The sequence below is a fragment of the Silurus meridionalis genome, chromosome 23 (genome assembly GCF_014805685.1).
Source record: "Silurus meridionalis isolate SWU-2019-XX chromosome 23, ASM1480568v1, whole genome shotgun sequence".
Lineage (NCBI taxonomy): Eukaryota > Metazoa > Chordata > Actinopteri > Siluriformes > Siluridae > Silurus > Silurus meridionalis.
In genome coordinates this window covers 4,561,696-4,578,340 of record NC_060906.1, presented here as the reverse complement: position 1 = coordinate 4,578,340, position 16,645 = coordinate 4,561,696, and the positions used below count along the sequence as shown (strand labels likewise).

Below are 16,645 nucleotides of genomic sequence, written 5' to 3'. Positions count from 1 at the left end.
GATGGGGCATCCATTTGTGTTCAGTTTTGGTAGCGTGACCTGACCAATGCACCTTTTGCCTTCACGCCTAACAGGTCCGCAAGAAACATCCTTTTGGACTTGAGAACATCAACACTATTTTGTTCTCCAGTAGACTCCAATATTGTTTGTACATCTACAATTTCCTCTTCAAGTTCTTTCATTTTTTCAATAATATTTGTAGAGGCATTGAAAAGTATACTGTTGACATAATAACTTAATTTCAACTTTTCCAACATCCCACCATTGTTTTACATTTATAATCTCTTTTTCTTTCATTTCAATTTCTGCCAAAAAAAAAAAACCTTGCATCACTCCATACGTCTCCATATATCACACAGTTTATGGGTTTCAGTCAAAGTGCACATGGCACGGCTATAAGCTACATGGAGCTCAGCGTGATTCCGATCTAATACACAAATCTCAGTACAATTAAAATCATCACCTAAAAACACATTCATCTGAATTACAACTCTGCAAAATTCCATTATGAGCATTATTAGGAGCAAATACATTAATAAACCCACATTACATACTACATTTTTCAAACTGTGCACGTACCAAAATCAGTCTAGCAGCAATTTCTTGCTTCACCTCAGAAGAGACAGGAGTGAAATGTGCAGCAGAAAGCACAGCTACTCCTCCTCTAGAAGAGCTGATGTGAGAGCACACCACCACCCCTTCCCCTTCTTTCCTCCAATTCATTTCATTTAAAACATCACTGTGCGTCTCCTGAATAAATATCACATCAATTCTCTTTTGTCTTAATAATTTAAATAACAATGTCCTTTTATAAGCATCTCATGCAGCATTTATATTAAGAGCCTTTTCTCAGCACACTCATAAAGAAGAATGAGAGAAGGATCACACACAAGACAAATTTCAGCATGTGAAGGCAGAGAAAACTACATTGTTTCAAACCCCATCCTCTGCCTGAAGTTCTGATCTTCATTTAGCAGGAATTTTCCTTCATCTATATATTTCCTGAACGGTGAACTTTTCTTCACCCTCACTTCTCATTAACATCCCAACAGAATCAACAAACATTTTGTGATCAGGAAAAGAATCTGTAACCTGCACATTCTTCATCTTTATTGATCTTTGTAAAAAAGATTTGACTTTATCAAAAGAATAGTCACTACATGTCTTCCTTCTGCTCTTATTGTCCAGAGTTTCACTGTCACAATCTTCAACAGGACTTTCAACATTCTCACATTCATTAGCTTGTGTTTCAGACCAGTGTTTTAACTTTTCATTCCTCATCTTTACTTTATTCCTTTTTCTCTAACAGGAGGTTTTAAACAGTGCGTCATCACTCACATAATCTGGATTCATTTCTTCTTCAGTGTTTAGCTGCTTTAACAGAATCTATTACTGTTTCCCCCTCTGTCACCTCGAGTTCTCCCCCCGGCATCACTCCTTCCTGCCTCTGGTGCAATAGACCCACCTTCAGCCTGATCACATTCAGCAGAACCAGTGAGAACAGTATCTCCAGCCTGATCACATTCAGCAGAACCAGTGAGAACAGTATCTCCAGCCTGATCCCATTCAGCAGAACCAGTGAGAACAGTATCTCCAGCCTGATCCCATTCAGCAGAACCAGTGAGAACAGTATCTCCAGCCTGATCCCATTCAGCAGAACCAGTGAGAACAGTATCTCCAGCCTGATCCCATTCAGCAGAACCAGTGAGAACAGTATCTCCAGCCTGATCATTCAGCAGAACCAGTGAGAACAGTATCTCCAGCCTGATCACATTCAGCAGAACCAGTGAGAACAGTATCTCCAGCCTGATCCCATTCAGCAGAACCAGTGAGAACAGTATCTCCAGCCTGATCCCATTCAGCAGAACCAGTGAGAACAGTATCTCCAGCCTGATCATTCAGCAGAACCAGTGAGAACAGTATCTCAGCCTGATCATTCAGCAGAACCAGTGAACAGTATCTCAGCCTGATCATTCAGCAGAACCAGTGAGAACAGTATCTCCAGCCTGATCCATTCAGCAGAACCAGTGAACAGTATCTCAGCCTGATCATTCAGCAGAACCAGTGAACAGTATCTCAGCCTGATCATTCAGCAGAACCAGTGAACAGTATCTCAGCCTGATCATTCAGCAGAACCAGTGAGAACAGTATCTCCAGCCTGATCACATTCAGCAGAACCAGTGAACAGTATCTCAGCCTGATCATTCAGCAGAACCAGTGAACAGTATCTCAGCCTGATCATTCAGCAGAACCAGTGAGAACAGTATCTCAGCCTGATCATTCAGCAGAACCAGTGAACAGTATCTCCAGCCTGATCATTCAGCAGAACCAGTGAACAGTATCTCAGCCTGATCATTCAGCAGAACCAGTGAACAGTATCTCAGCCTGATCCCATTCAGCAGAACCAGTGAGAACAGTATCTCAGCCTGATCATTCAGCAGAACCAGTGAACAGTATCTCAGCCTGATCATTCAGCAGAACCAGTGAACAGTATCTCCAGCCTGATCATTCAGCAGAACCAGTGAACAGTATCTCAGCCTGATCATTCAGCAGAACCAGTGAACAGTATCTCAGCCTGATCATTCAGCAGAACCAGTGAACAGTATCTCAGCCTGATCATTCAGCAGAACCAGTGAACAGTATCTCAGCCTGATCATTCAGCAGAACCAGTGAACAGTATCTCAGCCTGATCACATTCAGCAGAACCAGTGAACAGTATCTCAGCCTGATCCCATTCAGCAGAACCAGTGAGAACAGTATCTCAGCCTGATCATTCAGCAGAACCAGTGAACAGTATCTCAGCCTGATCATTCAGCAGAACCAGTGAGAACAGTATCTCAGCCTGATCACATTCAGCAGAACCAGTGAACAGTATCTCAGCCTGATCACATTCAGCAGAACCAGTGAACAGTATCTCAGCCTGATCATTCAGCAGAACCAGTGAACAGTATCTCAGCCTGATCATTCAGCAGAACCAGTGAACAGTATCTCAGCCTGATCCCATTCAGCAGAACCAGTGAGAACAGTATCTCAGCCTGATCACATTCAGCAGAACCAGTGAACAGTATCTCAGCCTGATCACATTCAGCAGAACCAGTGAACAGTATCTCAGCCTGATCACATTCAGCAGAACCAGTGAGAACAGTATCTCAGCCTGATCACATTCAGCAGAACCAGTGAACAGTATCTCAGCCTGATCACATTCAGCAGAACCAGTGAACAGTATCTCAGCCTGATCACATTCAGCAGAACCAGTGAGAACAGTATCTCAGCCTGATCATTCAGCAGAACCAGTGAGAACAGTATCTCAGCCTGATCATTCAGCAGAACCAGTGAGAACAGTATCTCCAGTTTACAGTGAGGATTCTCCAGTACAGCAGAGAGACACTTCACTCCTGAGTCTCCTACTTTATTCCCAGACAGATCCAGTTCTCTCAGGTGTGAGGGGTTTGATCTCAGAGCTGAAGCGAGCAGCACAGCCTTCATCTGATACTCCACAATCCCACAACCTGCAGATACACAATGACACACACTTCACTCTCTCAGTTTCTACACATTACACATCCTGTGTGTGTGTGTGAGAGAGAGAGAGTGTGTGTGTGTGAGAGAGAGAGAGAGTGTGTGTGTGTGTGTGTGTGTGAGAAAGAGAGCAAGAAAGAAAGAGAGAGCAAGAGAGAGAGCGAGAGAGAGTGTTCATAGACTGTTCATAGACTTCAGTTCAGCATTCAACACAATCATTCCTCAGCACCTGATCGAGAAGCTGAGCCTACTGGGCCTGAACACCTCCCTCTGCAACTGGATCCTGGACTTCCTGACTGAGAGACCTCAGTCAGTACGGATCGGGAACAGCATCTCCAGCACCACCACACTGAACACTGTTCTGTTTACATTTTTCTGCTACTGTGCACCTTATTCTATCACGACAGGTTTTACTGGTGGAGCTATTGCTATTTTTATTTTATATTTTGTGTATTGTGTATTGTCCTGCACTGTCCTGTGTTATCTTGCACTGTTTTGTGTTGTCTTTTGCAGTGTTTGCACCAGTTGCACACATGCACTTTATGTGGCGAGGATCTTAGTTCCTGGCCCTGTGTTCTTCTGTTCTGTGACTGTTGTTTTATTTTGTTGTATGTAGCACCTGGGTTCAGGAGAAACGTTGTTTCATTTCACTGTGTACTGCATCAGCTATATATGGTTGAAATGACAATAAAAGCTTCTTGACTTGACTTAAATCATCTCAGACTGCTGACACAAGAAAACTGCAGTAAATGACCAGTAGGTGGCAGTGTAAGGTGTATTTCAGCTCATTTTCACAGCAGGGGATTAGAAGTAGAGCAGCACTAATGACCAAATGAATGTGGAGGAAAAACAGAAATAAATGTGGGATTTTTTACTCTTAGAAGATCTTAAACATTTGCAGTTCAATAAAGAAGTTGTCTTCTTCTTCTTCTTCTTCTTCTTCTTCTTCTTCTTCTTCTTCTTCTTCTTCTTCTTCTTCTTCTTCTTCTCCCATTAGGGGTCGCCACAGCGGATCATCCGTCTCCATACCACCCTGTCCTCTACATCTGCCTCTTTTACACCAACTACCTGCATGTCTTCCCTCACCACATCCATGAACCTCCTTCTTGGCCTTCCTCTTTTCCTCCTACCTGGTGGCTCCATCCTCAGCATTCTTCTACCAATATAATTCATGTCCCTCCTCTGCACATGTCCAAACCATCTCAATCTCGCCTCCCTCACCTTGTCTCCAAAACATCCTACATGCGCTGTCCCTCTAATAAACTCATTTCTAATCTTATCCATCCTCGTCACTCCCAATGAAAACCTCAACATCTTCAGCTCTGCTACCTCCAGCTCCACCTCCTGTCTTTTACTCAATGCCACTGTCTCTAATCCATACAACATTGCAGGTCTCACCACAGTCCTATAAACTTTCCCTTTCATTTTTGCAGATACCCTACTATCACAAATCACTCCTGTCACTCTTCTCCACCCACTCCACCCTGCCTGCACTCTTTTCTTCACTTCTCTAACACACTCTCCATTACTTTGCACTGTTGACCCCAGGTACCTGAATTCCTCCACCTTCTGAAGTTGTAAATGAAGATAAGATGAATGAGAGCAGCAGCACAAACACACGTCGCTCTGAGAAAAAGAGAACGGAACTGGGAAGTCCAGAGCAATGCAAGCTGACACACACTTCATCATTCTGCAAACGGAGCAGAGGGGAATCTCTGACAATGAAGAATAATATGGTAAGACGTCTAGAAACAGGTTGAAAAAGCAATGATGATGATTTGAAGATGATGTGTGTGTTATGGAGGACCGTCTCCCTTCTCTTGTCCAATCACAAGATCATATTAAACCTGACCAATGATTATTGCTGTGATTGAGATTCCTGTCATTATGTGTACAAGAGGTGTAAAGGTATTGCTGCTTTCTGTTCAAAGTCATGAATCAGGTTCTTTCTCTCTGTTTAACTGGAGTTTTATTCACACATGGATCTAATTCTCAGTGCATTAATGATTAGTGGAAGTGAGAAGTTTCATTACTGATAGATTTGTTCTGGATGTTGTACTGCTACAGCAAATTTCACCTGAAAACAACACTGTATACAACAATTCACTGCAGCTTTTAGTGAGTTCTTGTGTCTCTCAGAGAGATGATCTTACCTCAGTATCTCCAGTTTACAGTGAGGATTCTCCAGTACAGCAGAGAGACACTTCACTCCTGAGTCTCCTACTTTATTCCCAGACAGATCCAGTTCTCTCAGGTGTGAGGGGTTTGATCTCAGAGCTGAAGCGAGAGCAGCACAGCCTTCATCTGATACTCCACAACACCACAACCTGCAGATACACAATGACACACACTTCATCATTCTGCAAACGGAGCAGAGGGAATCTCTGACAATGAAGAATAATATGGTAAGACGTCTAGAAACAGGTTGAAAAAGCAATGATGATGATTTGAAGATGATGTGTGTGTTATGGAGGACCGTCTCCCTTCTCTTGTCCAATCACAAGATCATATTAAACCTGACCAATGATTATTGCTGTGATTGAGATTCCTGTCATTATGTGTACAAGAGGTGTAAAGGTATTGCTGCTTTCTGTTCAAAGTCATGAATCAGGTTCTTTCTCTCTGTTTAACTGGAGTTTTATTCACACATGGATCTAATTCTCAGTGCATTAATGATTAGTGGAAGTGAGAAGTTTCATTACTGATAGATTTGTTCTGGATGTTGTACTGCTACAGCAAATTTCACCTGAAAAACAACACTGTATACAACAATTCACTGCAGCTTTTAGTGAGTTCTTGTGTCTCTCAGAGAGATGATCTTACCTCAGACCTTTCACTTTACACTCAGGATTCTCCAGTAGAGCAGAGAGATGCTTCAGTCCTGAGTCTTCTAGATTATTCCCAAACAGATTCAGTGTATTGACAGTCAGATGCAGTTCTCTCAGACTGAAGGTTTCTGAGTTGAGCACTGAGATCAGAGCTTCTCCACTTCTCCCTGTAATTTCACTGCATCTGATACTGAAGGAAATAAAAGATAATGAACAGAAATGCAGAAGATCAAACAAGTTCTTAAAGCTTCACTGCAGCGTCTCACTTTCAACATCACACACATCAGTTGAACACAAAGATTAAATGGTGGAATAATAAGAATTGACAGTCGGAGATGTTCAGATTTGGCTTGGCGAGAGTTTCAGCTGAGGAACATCATCACACACACGTTGTATAAACATGGAGGATGAGATCCGGGAATCCAAATGGGAAAGTAAGAGAGTCTGATCTAAAAGGTTTCTAAGAGGAGAAAGGAAAAAGTCTAAAGAGTCCTGCAGAGTTCGATTCATCTGAACAGCTCAGACCTTTGATTTGTTCTCAACACTGTAACAGTAGAACAATTTCATTCAGCTTCACTTACATTGCTTTTCTGGATGCTGCAATCACAGGCATCACTCTCACAAGAATCTCATCTCTGATCTTATCTGGAGTGATGTATTTATTCAGGTCAAATTCCTCCAGATCCTGTGCTGATGTCAGTAACACAAACACCAGAGCAGACAACTGTGAAGGAGAAAGTTCACTTTGTGCTCCAGATTTCAGATACTGCTGGATTTCCTCCACTAGAGAATCATCACCCAGTTCATTCAGACAGTGGAACAGATTGATGGATTTCTCTGCAGGATGATCTTCACTGATCTTCTTCTTGATGTACTGAACTGTTTCCTCTTTGTTCATGGAGCTACTTCCTGTCTGTGTTACTAAGGAATGTAGAAGTTTCTGATTGGACTCGAGTGAGAGACCCAGAAGAAAGCGAAGGAAAAGATCCAGATGTCCAGTCTGACTGTATAAAGCCTTATCTACAGCACTCCTGTGAACATCTGAAAGTGTCTCAAAGTTCTTAATATAGCCACTATAATCACTAATATCAAAATCACTACAATCACTAATATTAACATCATCAAAATAGAGATGATTCTGATTCTGTTGAAGAACATTTTTCTGTTCCTTCATGAAGGTCAGGTGCACATACAGAGCTGCGAGATGTTCCTGAATGCTCAGATGAACAAAGCAGTACACTTTACTCTGGTGAAGCCCAAACTCCTCTCTGAAGATCTGCGTACACACACCTGAATACACTGCTGCTTCTGTCACATCAATGTCACACTCTCTCAGGTCTTCCTCATAGAAGATCAGGTTTAGTTTCTCCAGCTGCTGGAAAGCCAGTTTTCCCAGTTTGAGAAGCATTTCTTCATCGCTCTCCTGCTTCTGTAGGTACTTCTCTCTTATGATGTTGGTCTGAATGATGAGGAAGTGTGTGTACATTTGAGTCAGGGTCTTGGGGATCTCTCCACTCTCTGCTTCACCCAACATTCTCTCTAGAACAGCAGCTGAAATCCAGCAGAACACTGGGATGTGGCACATGATGTAGAGGCTTCTTAATGACTTCAGGTGTGTGATGATCTTATTGGCCAGGTTCTGATCACTGATCCTCTTCCTGAAGTACTCCTCCTTCTGAGGGTCATTGAACCCTCGTACCTCTGTGACTCGATGGACACACTCAGAGGGGATTTGATCAGCTGCTGCTGGTCTGGAGGTGATCCAGATGAAAGCAGAGGGAAGCAGGTTCCCTTTGATCAGGTTTATCAGCAGCACATGCACTGGTGCTGATTCAGTTACATCACACACTCTCACTGTCTTCTGGAAATCCAGAGGAAAACGACACTCATCCAAACCATCAAATATGAACAGAACCTTCTCCAACCTGGAAATGTCCATTCCTTTCATCTCCTTAAAAAACACATGAAGGAGCTCCACCAGACTCAGTTTCTGCTCCTTCATCAAATTCAGCTCTCTGAAAGGAAGTGGGAATATGAGGTGGATGTCCTGATTTGTTTTCCCTTCAGCCCAGTCCAGAACAAACTTCTGCACAGAGACTGTTTTTCCAATTCCAGCTACTCCCTTAGTCACAATGTTCCTGATGGGTTCTTCATCTTGTTCAGATAAGAGTTTTGTCAGAACTCTCCTGATGGCTTTGTCTTGTTCAGGTAGGGGTTTAAAGATGTCACTGCATTTAATTGGTGTGTCCTCAGTTGGGTTCCTCCTGGATGCTGCCTCGATCTGTTTCACCTCATGTTCTTTATTGACGTCTCCACTGTCTCCCTCTGTGATGTAGAGCTCTGTGTAGATCTCATTCAGGAGTGTTCGGTTTTCCTGCTTTAGCATCAATCCATTCAAACACTGAAACTTCTTCATCAGATTGTTCTTGAACTTCTTCTGGAATTCATCTGCAGCAGTGGATTCTGGGTCGTGTCTGTGACAGGGTGAAGAAGGAAGACATGGTGAGACATGGGCTCCAATGATTAGAGTAGAAGTTCACATTTTCCCTGCTAGATAGATCTTTATGATGTTCTCACTGTGGATTTACTTTATTCTACTGGAGATTTTCAATCATCTAATCACTCTGTAGTTACTAACAGCAGAGAGCTTTAGAATAGCAGTGTGTCAGTGTCACAGTCATGGTGTTGGTTTTGATCGTACCCTGTAGCTGTGATTATGTTCTTCTCTCTTCTGTCTCCTGCCTCCTGTAGAACACTGGGAACAAAAACAATAAGTGTTAAAGATCTCAACGTTCCTCACTTTAATACTGGAGTCTAAACCTGAACACAAATTGTACTACAATAATTGTAGTGAGAGCAGGAACACTTGGAGAACACAGAGCTGAATACAACTCCAACATTGTGCACCTGGAGAATTAAATGTGCTCCTGTTTTCATTTCCCACTTTTTCCTACTTTTCTATTCTTCCTACACAAACCTCCAAAAGTATTGGAACAGGAAGTCCAGTTCTTTGGGTTTTTGCTCGACACTGAAGACATTTGGATTTGAGAGAAAAAGATGAAAATGAAACAATAGATCAGAATTCCAGCTTTAGTCATTAACTGTGACTGTAACTATGAGAATTATGGGATGTTACCTGTGTACAGGTGAGGAGATTCCAGTTCTGAAGCTGAGAGGAGGACTCATAGACCCATCACTCTTCATGGAGACACAGCTGGGCACTGCTGAGTGTGATCTCTCTATCTTTCCTTTACTGTTTAAAATGATAGAAATGGACATGAGAATTTACTGTTTAAAATGATAGAAATGGACATGAGAATTTACTGTTTAAAAATTTGTAGATGAATTTGTATCATAATCACAATATTACTGTTAACTCCTCAAATTTGTTACATTTAACTTGAAATAGCGTTACACGATTAATTGTATCACAATTGTGATGTTTGTTTGTGCGATTGTATGATGGCAACGCTGCAATTTAATGAAATAAATAAGTGCATGTGTGGACACATAGTTTCTGAGAATAGTTTGCTGATTTTCAGTAAAAAAAAAAAAAAAAAAAAACACCAGATAGTCTCAGTTCAGGCAGCGCACGTGTGGTGTGTGTGGTCACGTGTCCAACAGATCGACACTGAACTGGTGTCACACACACACACACACACACACACACACACACACACACACACACACAAACAAACACACTCGTGGTAATGCACATTCTTCCTCCACACCAACGCAAAACCTGCATACACACCGTCAGCTCTGCCCGGTCTCTCTCTCTCTCTCTCTCTCTCTCTACATTGTGTAACAGGTCAGTTTGTAGCATTTGGAACCCTGGATGAGATTCCTTTTGTAACCCCACCACAATGCTCCACTCCCACACCACACAAATCATCAGCAATCTTCCATAAAAACACACAAACACATTTAATAATAATGACTGCAAAACTGCCTGAATTTAAGTGTGTAAACACGTCCTGTATCTTAAACTTCAGCAGAAAAACAGCTAAATAATGGAAATGGGCAGTGGCAGGACATTGCGAGTTTGTTTCAAATATCTTATTTTTGTGAGAATTGTTTTATTTCATTCAGCTGTTAATGTTTACACTAATGCAAATGCTATCTCATTTTGTTAAAAAAAATAATTTTGAAAGCTCTAACTTGAAACACAATGAAATGCCTGTAGTACATTACTGCTCAACATTTTCAAACTGTAGAGAATTCACAGCAGATCTGAAAATAGTTACTATAAACCCTTTATGTTAATGCTACCATGGCTGGAAAAACACAGCTTGGTATAAACTAAGAGCTGCAACAAACAACATATTCATCACAAATAGTCAATAAATACACAAACTAATCAGCAGACAAACTCAACAATTCTGGGCAGTGAACACTGAGTTTATTCCTGTGCTGAGTTTCCTGACACGTGTCAGTATTGATCTTGTGAAGCCTGTATGGAGACACGTCTCATATCATGGCTCATGCTGACTCTTTACTGTTTGACTGCAAGGTTCATTTTTTATAAACACACCATTTTTACTTAGAATCAACAAAATCTGTTTAGGAAACTTTTTTCTAAACTTTTAAAATAACTGATCATTATTCAGACCTACTGACATTGTTTGAGAAGTAAAATCAGATAAAAATTAATTAATTAATTGATAATAATCATTTTCTTTTCTTGTTCTGAATAAGGTGTCTGAAGGTCAAAAAGAACCATTTCAAAATTTGGTACACTGATTAGGAAGTTCATTGGTAGTGACGAGGATGGACAGGATTAGAAATGAGTTTATTAGAGGGACAGTGTATGTAGGATGTTTTGGAGACAAGGTGAGGGAGGTGTGATTAAAATGGTTTGGACATGTGCAGAGGAGGGACATGGGGTATTTCAGTAGGAGAATGCTGAGGATGGAGACACCAGGAAGGAGGAAAAGAGAAAGACCAAGGAGGAGGTTTATGGATGTGGTGAGGGAAGACATGCAGGTAGTTGGTTTGAAAGAGGCAGATGTAGAGGACAGGGGGTATGGAGATTGATGATCCCCGACTAAAGATGGAGATGTGGGACAATGACCCCATCATAACTTGAAAATATGGTAAGTTGAGAAATGGCCAAGCTTACCCAGGAGTCTTAAAGAATGGTGATCACTACGGGATAGTATACACTAATCTGTTCATTTCATTAATTACAGTACCTCATTGAGCAAAACAGAGCAATTGACACTACTGCAATATATAAACTTTACAGTATATATGTTTGTGGCAGCAAGTGCATGCATGAGCGCTGGATCACGAGTGGAGGACGGAGGGTGCTGTGAACTCTGTTTCAGTGTCGGCCAACGTCAATCAAAAAGAGAGAGACAAGAGTTAAAACTAGGCTTTAAAACACCACAAATACAGAAACAATCTGCCCTCTACACTGACCCAAGGCAGGAGATGCGTACATCCTGGCAGCTCCCAACATATTGTAAACATATGTTCTAAATAGCTGTTAATGACTGTGTAGTGCAGCCATTAACTGTGACTTTAACTATGAGAATTATGGGATGTTACCTGTGTACAGGTGAGGGGTTTTCATTACTGAAGTAGAGAGGATGATCCATAGACCCATCACTCTTCATGGAGACACAGCTGGGTCCTGCTGATTGTGATCTCCTGCTCTTTCCTTTACTGTTTAAAATGATAGAAATGGACATGAGAATTTACTGTTTAAAATGATAGAAATGGACATGAGAATTTACTGTTTAAAATGATAGAAATGGACATGAGAATTTACTGTTTAAAATGATAGAAATGGACATGAGAATTTACTGTTTAAAATGATAGAAATGGACATGAGAATTTACTGTTTAAAATGATAGAAATGGACATGAGAATTTACTGTTTAAAATGATAGAAATGGACATGAGAATTTACTGTTTAAAATGATAGAAATGGACATGAGAATTTACTGTTTAAAATGATAGAAATGGACATGAGAATTTACTGTTTAAAATGATAGAAATGGACATGAGAATTTACTGTTTAAAAATTTGTAGATGAATTTGTATCATAATCACAATATTTCTGTTGAAAATTCATTATAATCTTTCTCACTTCTTACACACTAGGAATTAGGGCTGGGACGATTCACTAATCTGGCGATTCAATATTATCCCGATACTTTTGTGCCGATTCAATACATACTGAATTGTGATTGTGATTCATTGTTTAAATTGTGATTTTTGTTTGCTTAATAAAGATTAGACAATGGCAAATACTTGATCATTCCTTTAAAGAGACTGTATATGAGTTATATTAACAAAAATAATGCATCACATCTTTCTGAATTTTTATTTCAGGAGCATATACATATATAGTGCATAAAGAACCATGAACCATTAAACTTTCAAGTAGCAAAAACTTGAATATAATATTAAAATGTGCAACAAAATAACTAAAAACAATACTCTCTGAAAGTGCTGTTAAACTGTTCCAATGTCCAACCCAGTCAAGGTGCTAATATCCTTCTGTCTTCCTCACCTCAGGTGAGAGCAGTGCAGCTGTTACTGCCATGTCATAGGCACTATTTCATCTCGTTGAAACGTCTGGTATAAGTTTGTGCACAGGGAGCTCCAGTAACTTGTGATTTTTTCTGCAAAACATGAAGTCCTGCAGCACTTCTATGGAAATATCCAGTGATGTGTCGTACTCGTCCGAGTAACTTCGCAACAGCAGGCAGCTTCAGTGTGCGCTGTGAGGCCAGATTGACAGTGTGCGCGTAGCACTTAATATGGAGAAAGCCGGTTTAATTGGGCAGCGATAACTATATTAAACACATTGTCTGTGACTAAAGCAGGACCTTTATCCGTTAAACAATTCTCAAAGAGGTTTGCTCCCCTGCCTCTGCCATGGTTTTGCTTTCTCGCACCAGCTTAAAACAGATACGACGTCATCTAATACAGACAACGACAAAATACGTTTCGCCCTCTGTTGGAATAAAAGCGGTAACATCTTCCCACCACCTCTCTGGAAAAGTAAAATAATTAAATATATATCGATTCTGAGGTAAACAAATCGATCTCAAAATCGTTTTAAAAGAATCGCGATAGTTTGGTGAATCTATTTTTCTCCCACCCCTACTAGGAATAGTAGCACACAGAACACAGATTGTGAACAGGAACAAACACCTGGGTCCTGCTGATTGTGATCTCCTGCTCTTTCCTTTACTGTTTAAAATGATAGAAATGGACATGAGACTGAGTTTCATTGTTTCTAAGATTTGTAGACAAATTTTTATATGGGGTATAATCACAATATTTCTGTTGAAAATTCATTATAATCTTTCTCACTTCTTACACACTAGGAATTAGGGCTGGGACGATTCACTAATCTGGCGATTCAATATTATCCCGATACTTTTGTGCCGATTCAATACATACTGAATTGTGATTGTGATTCATTGTTTAAATTGTGATTTTTGTTTGCTTAATAAAGATTAGACAATGGCAAATACTTGATCATTCCTTTAAAGAGACTGTATATGAGTTATATTAACAAAAATAATGCATCACATCTTTCTGAATTTTTATTTCAGGAGCATATACATATATAGTGCATAAAGAACCATGAACCATTAAACTTTCAAGTAGCAAAAACTTGAATATAATATTAAAATGTGCAACAAAATAACTAAAAACAATACTCTCTGAAAGTGCTGTTAAACTGTTCCAATGTCCAACCCAGTCAAGGTGCTAATATCCTTCTGTCTTCCTCACCTCAGGTGAGAGCAGTGCAGCTGTTACTGCCATGTCATAGGCACTATTTCATCTCGTTGAAACGTCTGGTATAAGTTTGTGCACAGGGAGCTCCAGTAACTTGTGATTTTTTCTGCAAAACATGAAGTCCTGCAGCACTTCTATGGAAATATCCAGTGATGTGTCGTACTCGTCCGAGTAACTTCGCAACAGCAGGCAGCTTCAGTGTGCGCTGTGAGGCCAGATTGACAGTGTGCGCGTAGCACTTAATATGGAGAAAGCCGGTTTAATTGGGCAGCGATAACTATATTAAACACATTGTCTGTGACTAAAGCAGGACCTTTATCCGTTAAACAATTCTCAAAGAGGTTTGCTCCCCTGCCTCTGCCATGGTTTTGCTTTCTCGCACCAGCTTAAAACAGATACGACGTCATCTAATACAGACAACGACAAAATACGTTTCGCCCTCTGTTGGAATAAAAGCGGTAACATCTTCCCACCACCTCTCTGGAAAAGTAAAATAATTAAATATATATCGATTCTGAGGTAAACAAATCGATCTCAAAATCGTTTTAAAAAGAATCGCGATAGTTTGGTGAATCTATTTTTTTCTCCCACCCCTACTAGGAATAGTAGCATACAAAACACAGATTGTGAACAGGGAACAAACACCCCTGCAGTATAGTTCCTTAAAAAGCCACAACCTTGTTTCATTTAACTTCAAATACAACAAAATCCTAATAGTAGCAGATCTCCATAGTGCTGCTTATATAAACATGCTACCATGCCTGGAATAGACTAAGAGCAGAAACAAACAGGTCTTCACAAAGAGACAATGGAAACATGGGAGTATAAATACAAAAACTCATCAAAAGGAAAAAAATAAACAGTTGTGGGACATTATTTCATCAACCACTTTTTCAAGTGAGTGCTAAAGATTTATTCTTATCATAAATATTAGTTATTATTTCTATAGAAACTCCATACTGTAGATATGAACAGTTCATTAGTAAAATACTAGAACATGGCAGGTTACCAGTCTTTTGAGGGTGAGGTCACATGATCTGTCCCCTGATCAGGGATCTCCATTTTTCAATGCTCGTGTACACACAGAGTCCTGAAGATGCAGATCTCTTCTGCTGGAATCAATCACATTCATAGAAAACACAAAAACAAACATGCAGTTAAAACTGGGGGAAAATCTTCCTCTAAAGTCCCATTAGAAGTGAAAGCCATAGACATAGACACAGATGCCTCATTGGCCGATTTGGTCCATTTCTGTGATACGTCAATGCTGCTGCAATCTTGGTCCAGGTGAGAGTTCCCTGTAAACAAATATACCCTAAACAGCATATATAACAACATAACAATAACAGAGTCAAAATAGCAATAACCCTACAAAAAAATTAGAGATATTCTGATCATTAATAAAAATGATATATATTCTTTAATGTTAACACAATCATTAGTGTTGCACAATCCAATCAAGGAGGATCATAGGGTGACGTATAAGAGTGGAGGAAGGTGCACACAGGTGGACTATGTGCTATGCAGGAGATGCAACCTGAAGGAGATTGAAGACTGTAAGGTGTTGGCAGTGGACAGTGTAGCTAGACAGCATCGGATGGTGGTCTGTAGGATGGTTTTGGAGGTGAAGAAGAAGAGGAGGAGAGTGTGGACTGAAAGAAGAATAAGATGGTGGAAACTGAAGGAGGAAGACTGTAGTTTGAGATTCAGAGAGGAGGTCAGACAGGGGCTTGGTGGTGGTGAAGAGGTGCTGGATGATTGTGGAACTACTGCAGAAGTGATGAGGGAGGCAGCTAGAAAAGTACTTGGTGTGACATCTGAAAATAGAAAGAAAGATAAATAGATGTGGTGGTGGAATGAGGAAGTGCAGGAGAGCATAAGGAGAAAGAGGTTGGAGAAACAGAATTGGGTTCGACAGAGGGATGAGAAAAGTAGGCAGGAATACAAGGAGATGTGGCAACAGGTGAAGAGGGATGTGGTGAAAGCCAAGGGAAAGGCATATGAGGAGCTGTATGAGAGGTTGGACACTAAGGAAGGAAAAAATAATTTGTACCGATTGGCCAGGCAGAGGGACCGAGCTGGGAAGGATGTACTGCAAGTTAGAGCAATAAAGGATGGAGATGGAAATGTGTGAGAAGAGTGTGTTAAAAAGATGGAGGGAGTATTTTAAGCAGCTGATGAATGAGGAAAATGAGAGCGAGAGAGAAGGTTGGATAGTGTGGAGACGGTGAAGCAGGAAGTGGATAGGATTAGTAAGGAGGAAGATACACTTCCTGTATCTCCTCCGCTTAGAAACACATGATCTGCTCCTGTTTACGGGAAATCATCCTGAACATGACAACAACTCCAGGATCAGCTTGGAACAACCAAACAATCCCGGTGTTCTCATGTCAGATCCTCCTCAATAAACTCAGAACATCATCACATCCAACTGAGGAATTTGGGCAGAAACTGTTGTCCTCCATTTCGGCTGCTGTGCCGCAGTTTCCCTGCGGTCTTTCCACAAACTCCATTACATAGAAAACACAAACGCAT

The 16,645-nt window shown here is 40.6% G+C and overlaps 2 protein-coding genes across 2 annotated transcripts in view; one reads left to right on the top strand and one right to left on the bottom strand.

Moving 5' to 3' along the window:
* The window catches only part of LOC124377358 (NACHT, LRR and PYD domains-containing protein 12-like), a 578,147-nt gene that overhangs the window by 328,986 nt on the left and 232,516 nt on the right, over positions 1-16,645 (top strand).
* Positions 1-16,645, bottom strand: part of LOC124376786 (NACHT, LRR and PYD domains-containing protein 1-like) — a 62,791-nt gene that overhangs the window by 45,958 nt on the left and 188 nt on the right. Inside the window, 7 exon segments of the mRNA XM_046836061.1 lie at positions 5,673-5,846; positions 6,929-7,398; positions 7,465-8,821; positions 9,049-9,102; positions 9,484-9,600; positions 11,901-12,017; positions 15,120-15,219. Coding sequence (XP_046692017.1) covers positions 5,673-5,846; positions 6,929-7,398; positions 7,465-8,821; positions 9,049-9,102; positions 9,484-9,600; positions 11,901-12,017; positions 15,120-15,172 — 2,342 coding nt within the window. The 5' untranslated portion in view covers positions 15,173-15,219.